We start from the raw sequence: 11,365 nt of genomic DNA on the forward strand, positions 1-11,365 counted from the left end.
AAAAAAAAAAAAAAAAAAATCAATGCTTAAAAAAATGTTTAAAAATCACTCATAATTTACTGTTGAAGAAACTGAGATCTACACAGTGATCAGTAACAAAGCTGAAATTCAGAATCAGGATTTTGATTCTCAATTCAGATCCTAGAGATAGATGACCCCATAGCTACTGATTTTATAGAGTTCAAAATCCTATGTAGGACTATATATAACTGGATGTTTAATCATAATCAAGGTCTTCAGATGTCCAAGATGACCTTACCACTAAATACAATGTTCTAATTCTCCCTCTAGTCCAAAATTAGAGTTAGACTAGGCTTTGGAATCTGGTCTGGGATGAACTCAACAATCATTTATTACCATCCTTCATGAGAGATAATCAGAGGTACTCAAACAACAACAACAACAACAACAAAAAACGGGGAATCTCAAGAGAAGTTTGGGAGCCATCCAAAGCTTCTGGTGTTGAGGAGTTGCGATGAGACGCTCCCAACTCTCGCAGTCTGTGGGTTTTGGCAGGTAACACTAGACTTTTATCTATGCTGGCTGGCCGGGGTGGTGAGGGGGAGTGTCTGGTACAAAAGGGAAAGCAGGAAGAAGAATCATGGCTTAGATAGAGGAGAATAGGGTCAGGTTTCCCTCTGTCTCCTTTTCCTCCTCCAGAGGGTCTGGACTTCCCTGAAGGTCAGGGCTGGAGCCTGTTCTAGGACAATGCAGAAGGATCTGGGAGGATTTTATAGAGTTCACGTCCCAACTCAAGGGCTATTCGGAGGGTGACTATAAACAAAAACAACAACAAGCAAAAGACTAAGGAGGAAGGCCTGATACTTCACTGTTATTTAGAATAATGTTTTTTTAATTTTTTTTTTATTTTTAAGGCATGAAGATTTCAGATCTGGCTGGAAACTGGTCTGGATGTTTATTTTCCTCTTTGTCTCAGTGGAAAAAAAGGGTGGGTGATTCAGACAGCAGCCTCCGCCTCTGGGCTGGGGCCTGGGTCGGTCTCCACTCTGTTCTTTCCTCCTCAAGAGATGAGTCTCGGCCTGGGGAGAAGCTGCGTCTTACCTCCCACGTTTGCTCTCGGCTTCCAACAAGGGCCCCCAGAGGAGTTGAGAGATCTGACCTCGAGCACAAAAACCAAAGTACAAAAGGTGGGGGAGGGAAAAGGGAGGAAAAGGCCCTTCCAGGGATGAGGAGAGAGAGGGTGAGGTCTCTGAGAAAGGCTCCTGCCCAATTCTCCCACTCACTTTTTCTCATCATGGGGGAGGCCCAAGGTCATCGGAATGCAGCTGAGTGGACCGCCTGGCCCCACCACAGCCCTGCTGTCAGAAATCTAGCTGGAGTAAGGAGTCTTGACCTTTCAGGCACCAATCATTCTCTCTGGAGAGGAAGGAGCTATCTGAAGATCCCCCCAAAACATTCCTCCACTGGATGTTAAAGATTTCCCCAAAAGGGTTCCTATGGGTATTGCCTGACCCCAGCTGGGACCAGGACTTAAAATAATTCTGCTATTGACTTACTTGGGAGACTCAAGGATTACTAGAAGTTTAAATATTTACAAAATATTTAAAGGCAACAGCCTCGGCAAAATTTTAGTGGAGAAAAGGTGGGGAAGAGATAAAGAACCAGTGGTTAGAACGCTGAGAATTCTTCGTTCCATAGAATTAGACATGTGACTACTGTGAAATTCCTGCCAAAGTGTTCAAGAAGAAGGGAAAAAGCTGAAATTGTAGGATATGGAGGAAGCTTTGCCCTTCAAAATCTTCAAGAGTTACAAAGTGAGGCTCTGGTGAGCGAAACTCCCTGACTCTAACTCACAGTAGTTTGTTGGCTACTCTAAGATGCATCACGTTAATCTTGCTAATTGAGCCATCAGAGGTTAATATTAATGTGTAGACAGCACTTTACTTTCAACATAGTCAGTTCTCAGCAATTTATCAACTTCTCGTGTCTCTCCCTTCTTGCTGGCTGTTTTGTTGACTTAGAAGCAGCCACAGTAAACGGGTCTGGGGAGAGGGGTCAGGACAAAGCGGAGTTAGAGTACACAGCCCCAGAACGGAGTAAAAGGCCCTGGATTCTAGACCCGGCCACTCTGCTTTCTGGCATTGTCACTTAGTGTCTTTCAACCTTAGTTTCCTTTCTTGCACAAGAGGAATAATACTTGCAAGCTCCTGCCTATCTCCTTTTGTTTCCTTATACTCAAGTGAGACCACATAAATGTTTGTGGACCATACAGTTCTCTATAAACACCAGATATTTAAATCATATTCTGTTCACCTTGGTCTCACAGATATAAAAATCATCGCTATCACCACAACCACTACAAAGAAAGCAGGGAGGTGAGCAGCCACTGATCACACTGTGCACTATACATTCTCCTGGCTTTACCTATGTAACCTGATGTAACCTCCCAACCACTGTGGGAGGTAGCATTGCCTCCGTTTTACAGAGGATGAAACCTGGGAGAGGTTAAGTTACTTACTCGACATCACATAGAAAATAAATAGCAAGGCTGAGACGCGAGCACAGCTAGCTGCCTTTCGAGTCCGCATGACTGTGGCTGCACAGGCCCTGGAACAGCTACTGGATAAACGAAGAAGGGGGAGGATAAAAGGGAAAGAGACATCCTCAGCTTCGACGATTCTGAAGGGGTGAGGGCTTTCCTCACAGCAGACGACTCCTGAGCGCATGAATAATTCATCGAAGCTGTGTGCTGAGAGCTGTTTCTTTTTGTGTGTGGTACATCTCGTCAGGGACAGCTGCCCACGACTGGGCCACGAATGCGAAGACTCGGACCCGCCTGCTCGTAAAAACAGCTCGGGCAGCTCTCTGCTTCCTCACTCTGAAGGCCAAAGGCTATTTCGACTCTCAGAGGAAGGTGGGGTTCTTTCGTTTGTGCACACGCGCACACACACACAAAACAAACAAAAATAAACCCCACATATGTGACATGAAGTCTTTTTGATATATGTTCTTGGAATCGCTTTTCTTCTTGAGCATCACACCCCTGCTTCCTTCTGGAAAGAATTCTCCATCAGGAGACTGTTGCTTCCTCTAACCTTATGTCGATATTCATACTCAGTTTCACTCCTGGTCTGGTCTTGATCCTGCAGGCTTTATTCCTGCAGACATTTTTGGCTGAAGTATGTGAGGACTGGAGGGTGGCAGTAGAAATAAGAATCTGGGGGTGGCAAGAAGGCATAAAAAAAGATAGACTCCATCTGCCACAAAACCTCTTCCAGCTGAGAGTAGAAAACAGAAGTTTTTATACGGGTCCTATCACAACCCTTAAAAAAAAAAAAAGAAAGAAAACAAAGAACAAGGGAGTATCTGCTTAAAGGAGGATCCCCATGTGATGAAACCTCTACAGCAGCGGTCCCCAACCTTTTTGGCACCAGTGACCGGTTTCATGGAAGACAAATTTTCCATGGCCCGGGGGTGGGGAGATGGTGCAGAGCTGAGGCGGTGATGCGAGATCCATTTCCTAACAGGCCATGGACCAGTACCAGGCTGTGGCCCGGGGGTTGGGGAACAGAGCTCTACAGGACCGAGCAGCGAGCAGGACAGTGGACTGAACTACTCCAGGGGTACTCCTATATAGAATACAATGTGAACAGTCCTATGGGAGATATGCAACTTGAGGTGCTGCCGGTGGGCCTACAGTCTGTCTGGATGCACCCATGGAGAAGCAGAAGTATAGGGTGAGAACAGAAAGTATTTTATCCCCATCCTACAAAAGGAAACTGAGACTCTGATCCAGTGACTTGCTCATGTAATCATAGAGTGGTAATTTGAGCTAAGGCATCCTTACTCCCAGCCTACAAGATAAGTAATAGAGCCTGATGACTGGATTAAAGCCCTAGAAATTACTAATTTAGGAATATTCCAGCACAAGGATTTGAGCAATATGGGTTGGTGAGGAGGGAAAACCTGAGCCAGCTGTAAGACCCCTAGTGAAAGAGTCAGGGGGTGCTTCTAGTTCAATACATAACATTCAAAAGGGCAAAAACGTCCAGGCTTGGTCTGGCAGATGTATTTCAGGAGGTCAGGGACAACGAGACAGCGTGTTATAATGCAAAGTCAGACCTGGGTTAGACTATCATCCTGCCTTTCTCATTTTCTAGCTGTGTGACTTTGCGTTAAAACCATTGCTACCTCAAAGGATTACTGTGAACTTTTAGTGGGGAAAAAGTCTCTACGTTCATAGAGTAGATGCTCAATACATAGCTATTATTTCTCTCTGTGGCCACTGAGGGTTAGGCATCAGTACAGAGTGCTCTTTATCTAAGGCAGGTGCTGATATTAAGACCCAGGTGATTGGATTGTTCTCAACAGGCCCCAGCAAAAGGAGAGCAATGTTGGTTGCATTAAGGAAGAGTTTTGGGGGCTAAGAGTTGGGTAGCCCTTCTGAACCCAGCCTGGGGGTGGGGGTGGACCAGGTCGACAGAGAAGATCTCTAGTCCTGAAGAGTTAAAATGCTAGGCAAGGAAGAAGGTACTCAGTTTCTTCATTTGAAAAATGGAGGCTGGTCCGAAGGTCGTAAGTTATCTCACTTGAGTGTTCACAGTCAGTTACAGATTGAACTCTTTGTTCTACTACTTTCCCCCCTTCCTCACTACTGCACTTGACTAGTCTAAAAAAAAAAAAAAAAAAAGAAAAAGAAAAATGGAAATAAACTTGATAAAGTGATTAAATGAAATAGGCTCTTAAATGAAAGAAGGCAGTCAAATGTTAATTTCTGCTTCTCCTCAGATCCCAACTCTCAGCTAAAAAAAAAAAAAAACACTCACTGGGTGATTAGGCTATAATAACTTACCTGAGGGTTTTATAGATATAATTCAGTTTTAGAAAGGCACTAAATTAAAAAAATAACCCATTACGTGACTGAATCCTTTAACATACCAGATTCTCCTCCGATAAGGAAGAAAAGCCTACTGTCTTCATCAGAAAGATCTCACAAAGAACCCTAAGGCTCTATCACAGACAACTAATATCCTTGCTCTGATAATTAAACCATTAGACATCTAATAAAATAATCCTCTTACAAAAAAAAACTAAAGGCTCAAGGGAACATATCCTGTAATAGAGAAAGCCATTGACAAAATACTCACTTGATTATTTGTTAATAATCAACCAATCTCCTTCTTTCCTCTCTGAGCTGGTGATGCATAGGCTAGTGTCTCCATCCTTGGTGACACCTCTTACAACACCACTCTGTGACTATCTGGTTGCAAGCCCGTCCCCTCCACCAGGCTATGATGTGCGAGCACTGGGACTCTACCGTTCATCTTTGTAGCCCCAATTGGTTATGACAGGGTATGCTGTCAGGTTATGTACAACGTAAGTGCTCAGTAATGTTTGCTGAATGAATAAGTGAATGAATAATGTGTGAATGAACAAATGAATCCTGCTACCAAAGAAAGCAAGCTCAGAGAATGTGGTTTCTACATTTTTGTTGTACTTAAATCCTATATAGTAAGATGGATTCAGTATCTTTTAAATATGTGATTTTTAAAAAAGATATTTGCAGCAAAAGTAATTTTTGCTACATCTCAAGAATATGTTTTCTTGGTGGGAACACCTCTAATCCTACAAGTAAATCATTCAATTAAAAGCAAATTGCTTTCGGGTTACTTCCCCCCCCCCCACTCCCCCAGTCATACCTATTTCCTAAAACACTGAAGTACTTCTTGGACCCAATTCTAACATTTATGAAAGCTTTGAGACTGGTGGGTTTGTAGAGTTTTTTTTTCCTTTGCCTTTTCATTCATTTCTTATTTCACTTTTCCCCACCTTTTTTTTTTCATTGAACATGCATTACTCTTCATTAGGGATAAAATGCAGGAGAAAAACAAAAACAAAATCCATGAAGCTTTTAAATGACAAAGACTTGGGGAAAACAGGAAATTCCACACAGGAAGCAAAGATTATACCAAAGAACTTAGCAGTAAATGGGGGCTCATTAACCTTCTCCAACAAAGATATAAATAACAGAATTCCTGGGGCAGGACATCTAGTCCAGGCACAACTGACTATATAATTTGCAGAGCCCAGTGTAAAATGAAAATGCAGAATTCCCTGTTCAAAAATTATTAAGAACTTCAAGATGGCAGTAGTGGAATATTCTCAAAGTCCTGGCCTCAAGCAATCCTCCTGCCTTAGCCTCCCAAAGTACCAGAATTACAGGTGTGAGCCACCACTCCCTGCCAAGCATTGTGTTAAAGTCCGGGCCCTTCTGGGTGTGGGGCTCAGTGTGACTGTACAGTCTCATGTCCACGAAGCTGGTCCTAAGTCCAGGAGTTCCCAAACTCGGCTGGTTGTCAGAATCACCTGAGGACCTTTTTTTAAAAAATTGAGATACAACACACATACCATAGATTTCACAATTTTAAAGTTCAAAATTCAGTGGCTTTTAGTATATTCACAAAGTTATACAACTAACATCACTATCTAATTCCAGAACATTTTTACCACTCCAGAAAGAAACCCTGTACTCATTAGCAGACACTCTCTATTCTCCAACTCTCAACCACTGACCTACTTTCTCTGGACTTGCCTATTCTGAACTTTCATATAAATGGAATAATAATGTATGTGGTTGTCTGTGTTTTCTTTCACTTAACATGTTTTGAAGGTTTATATCTGTGTTGCAGCATGTATCAGTACTTCATACAATTTTATGGCTGAATAATATTCCATTATATGTATATACCATTTTTTCTTTATTTCTTGATGGACATTCAGATTGTTTCCACTTTTTGGTTATTATGAATAATGCTGCTATGAACAATATTGTACAAGTTTTTGTGTGAACATACATCTTCATTTCTTTCCGGAATATGCCTAGGAGTAGAATTGCCAGGTCACATGGTAACTCTTAGGTTTAACTTTTTGGAAAACTGTCACGCTGTTTTCTGAAGTGGCTGTATCATTTTCTATTCCCACAAGCAAAGTATAAGGTGGGACATATGAGCAATGTGTTTTTTCACATCCTTGCCAACACCTGTTATTGTCCATCTTTTTGATTACAGCCACTCTAATGGGTATGAAGTGGTGTATCAGTGTGGTTTTGATTTGCATTTCCCTAATGGCTAATGGAATTGAGCATCTTTTCATGTGCTTACTGGTCATTTGTAAGTCTTCTTTGGAGAAATGTCTATTCAGATCCTTTGCCCATTTTTAAAAAGGATTGTCTCTTTGTTGTTGTTCTTTAGACATTCTGGATTCTAGACCTTTATCAGATGTAAGATTTGAAAATATTTTCTCCTGTTCTGTGGGAGGAACTTTAAAAAACTATTGATTCCTCAAACCTAAATAAGATCTACTGAATCAGCACCTACGTGAAAAAAAAAATTTTCAGGGGATTCTGATGACCCACCAGATTTGGTAATCAATGATTCCAACTCTGTGTTTTTCAAACATTAATGTGCCCACAAATCATCTGGAGATCTTGATAATGCAGATTCTGAGAAAAATAGAGAACCATCATTAGAACACCACAGTAGTAAGTGTTGCAAATATGATGAACTGATGAATGCCAAAATTAGTGGGCAAAAGTGTTTTTTTTTTTAAATTTCAGCATATTATGGGGGTACAAGTGTTTAGGTTATGTGTATTGTCCTTGCCCCACCTGTAGTGGGCAAAAGTTTAAGGAGAAAAAGGGTATTTGCATATCATCAAAGTATTTCTCAAATATTTATTACTTACAAAAACAAAGATGGTAATTTTACAGTTGAGAAACTTGGCAGAACCACCTTAATCAAGTTATCAAGGTTAACGTAACCAGGAATAAGACATATTAACATCATGTGCCTTCTGACATATCACGCTGAGAAAAACATGTCACCGGCCGGGCGCGGTGGCTCACGCCTGTAATCCTAGCACTCTGGGAGGCCGAGGCGGGTGGATCGCTCAAGGTCAGGAGCTCGAGACCAGCCTGAGCAATGAGTGAGACCCCGTATCTACTAAAAAATAGAAAGAAATGATCTGGACAACTAAAAATATGTATATATATTAAAAAAATGAGCCGGGCATGGTGGCGCGTGCCTGTAGTCCCAGCTACTCGGGAGGCTGAGGCAGAAGGATTGCTTGAGCCCATGAGTTTGAGGTTGCTGTGAGCTAGGCTGACGCCACGGCACTCTAGCCCGGGCAACAGAGCAAGACTCTGTCTCAAAAAAAAAAAAGAAAAACATGTCACCTTCGTGGTAGTCTTCCCCAAACCTGATAACCTCAGTCTAACCACAAGAAATCATCAGACAAACCCAAATTGAGGGACATTTTACAAAATACCTAACCAGTACTCTTTAAAAGTGTCACAGTTATAAAAAACAAAGACTGAGAAACTGTCACAGATTGGAGGAGATTCGAGACATGACACTCAATCTAATGTGGTATCCTGTATTGAATCCTCAACAAATTAAGGACATTAGTGAAAAACAGGTGAAATCCAAAGTCTGAGGTTAATATAATAGCATTGTACCAGTGTTAATTGCTTAGTTTTGATAATTGTACCACGGTTATGTAAGATGTAACATTAGTGAAAGCTCAGTGAATGGTATATAGGAACTTGCTGTACTATTTTTGTAATCCTTCTGTAAGTCTGAAATCATTTGAAAACAAAAAGTTTTTTTTTTTTTTTTTGAGACAGAGTCTTGCTCTGTTGCCTGGGCTAGAGTGCCGTGGCGTCAGCCTAGCTCACAGCAACCTCAAACACCTGGGCTCAAGCAGTCCTCCTGCCTCAGCCTCCCGAGTAGCTGGGACTACAGGTATGTGCCACCATGCCCGGCTAATTTTTTTATATTATATATATTTTTAGTTGTCCAGGATCATTTCTTTCTATTTTTAGTAGAGATGGGGTCTCGCTCTTGCTTGGGCTGGTCTCGAACTCCTGACCTTGAGCAATACACCTGCCTCAGCCTGCCAGAGTGCTAGGATTATAGGCGTGAGCCACCGCGCCCCGCCACAAAAAGTTTTTAAACTATTCTGATCCTGTAAGTCTGGTGAAAGTCCCAGATTCTGCCTAACAAGTTCCCAGTAGAGGCTGAGGCTGCTGGCCCACAAACCCCACCCCAAGTAGCAAGAGTTTAGACCCGCGAGTCTCAAACTTAACCTTGCATCAGAGTAACCTGGAGGGTTTTTAAAAACAGATTGTTGGGTCTTTCTCCCAGAGTTTCGGATTCAGCAAATCTAGGGTGGGGCTCAAGAATTTGCATTTCCAACAACTTCCCAGGTGATGCGGATGATGCTGATGAGCCAAGAATGGTTTTTACATTTTTCAAGGGTTGTAAAAAAAATTTAAAAGACAAGAATATGAAACAGAGACTATATGTGGTCTTCAAAGCCTAAAATATTTACAGAAAATGAATGGTTGCTGATCCTTGTACGCTTGCTATTCAGAAAGAAGATTTTAAAAGACACTAATGGCTAGGTCTACCACTCAGAGATTCTTAATTGATTTGGCATGAGTTCTCAGCATCAATATTTTAAAAATTCTTCTTAATTCTGATGTGTAGCTAGGCTTGAGAATTACTGATTCAGACGATCTGCCTCAGAAAAAAACCCACTCCTCAACCATCCCGGAGAGTTAGGGATGAGCCCAAATGAATGTTAAGGAACATTTCTCCAACTTAAAGCTCATTCCAAAAAGTTGAGCTACTCTTTTGTGAAGGCTATGAAAATCCAAACATAAATCAGTATTTCCTCCTTTCACCTATCCCTTCTATATAAAGGAGCACTGGATTATGTATCAGTAATAATCACAAAGCACCACAAACAAACAAAAACAGTCAAGTGTAACTGCGCCAGGTGGTCTGAAAGAGAATGGCTAGTTCTGACAGAGATGTACCAGAGGCGGGATCAAGGTGAGATCTTCCCTGTGGAATGGCTGACAGGTAACAGGGCCAGGGTGCCAGAGAGCTAAGGGAAAGGGGTTAGGTGAGGGGCTAAGGAATGGCCATGCTGTCAAGGTGCCTGAAGAAATACCACAAAATACCTTTATCTTCATCATGACCCCAAAATGCTTTGGTTTCCTCTTTGAGCATAATTAGGGTTAGGGGTCCCTCTAGTATCTGGCCAACCCCTTCACACTCTTATCCTTTGCCTATCCCTCCTCTGCCAAAGAGAAGGCTTAGCTGGGGCTGCTCTCTTTGTCAAGCATCTCAGGCCCTCATTTTAGCCCCTTTTGAGAAAGGCCTTTTTGTTCTCCTACCTGTGCTCTCCTCCGCCTGGTTGAAGCCACAGATCTGGCAGATACTCTGGACCCACTTGTTCATGTCCTCCTCTGTCTCAGCCACCAGGTAAAAGGTGCGCTCACTGGTCTTGATGTCAAACACAAAACTATCCTGCAGCTCCTTCTTGTTAAAGGTCAGGCCTGCATCCACCTGCTCACAGAAGTTAAGGTTGATGATCCGCAGGGGCTTCTTGGAGTGATCATTCTTGTAGTATTCCAAAACATCTGGGTCACCGCTCATCCGGCCACTCCGCAGGATAAACCAGCGTTTCTTCCAGGCCTAAATTGCACCAAGGAGTAAGAAGAGGGAGAAAAAGTCATTAGTTATTTCAAAGCTTTTAATAGGTCTTCAGATATCACAGGTTAAGGAAGGGGACTGTTGGACCTGCAGGCTGCATGGGGCCTTTCTTCCTTTCAGATTTCCCCTGAGTTTTCCCCACTTGGGCATTTCAATTGCTTATGTATCTTTCTCTCCTTCAAGTTCTAAGCACCTTGAGGTTAGGGTCCTGTGTGGCCAACAACTGCTTGGTAGGTGCTTAACACATACTGGAATTCAGTAAAGATCTGTTGATTTTTTTTTCATTCAATGAATATGTTAATTTATTTAAACTAATAGATGCAATTTTAAAATGTAAGTGAGCTTTCACAGTAGGAAGCAGAAAAGGAGGACAGTAAGAGGATTACAGGAAAAAAAAAAGAATAAGATAAAGGTATGCACTGGATTCTCTATGATGTGACTTCTTTAGCATCTTGTTCTCTTTATTCTGATAAATGCAGTGACCATATAATAAATATTTATAAGGGGGTCAAAGCTTCAGCTGAAAGGTGTCCCATGATACAGAAATGAAAAATTACTGTTGGATTACTGACACATAATACAAGGAGAATATGGGAATGTGAGTCCTGAATATGCTAATAAAGAGAAGGCTTTTTCAGGACTGTTCTTGTATCTCTACACAATCTCATATAAAAATTAACTCAAAATGGAATTATATAGGCTGGGCGCTGTGGCTTACGCGTGTAATCCTAGTGCTCTGGGAGGCTGAGAGGGGAGGACCGCTTGATGTCAGGTGCTTTGAGACCAGCCTAAGCAAGAGCAAGACCCCATTTCTTTTCTTTTTTTTTTTTTTTTTTTTTTTT

General features: G+C 41.9%; 1 protein-coding gene across 1 annotated transcript in view; it reads right to left on the bottom strand.

Moving 5' to 3' along the window:
• Positions 1-10,502, bottom strand: part of GAB2 (GRB2-associated binding protein 2) — a 58,325-nt gene extending 47,823 nt beyond the window's left edge. Inside the window, exon 1 of the mRNA XM_012651024.1 lies at positions 10,205-10,502. Within this exon, the coding sequence (XP_012506478.1) occupies positions 10,205-10,466 (262 nt within the window). The 5' untranslated portion in view covers positions 10,467-10,502. The remainder of the gene's footprint in view (positions 1-10,204) is intronic.
• Between the last annotated feature and the right edge of the window lie 863 nt (positions 10,503-11,365).

Source organism: Propithecus coquereli, unplaced genomic scaffold (assembly GCF_000956105.1).
Source record: "Propithecus coquereli isolate 6110/MARCELLA unplaced genomic scaffold, Pcoq_1.0 Scaffold344, whole genome shotgun sequence".
Lineage (NCBI taxonomy): Eukaryota > Metazoa > Chordata > Mammalia > Primates > Indriidae > Propithecus > Propithecus coquereli.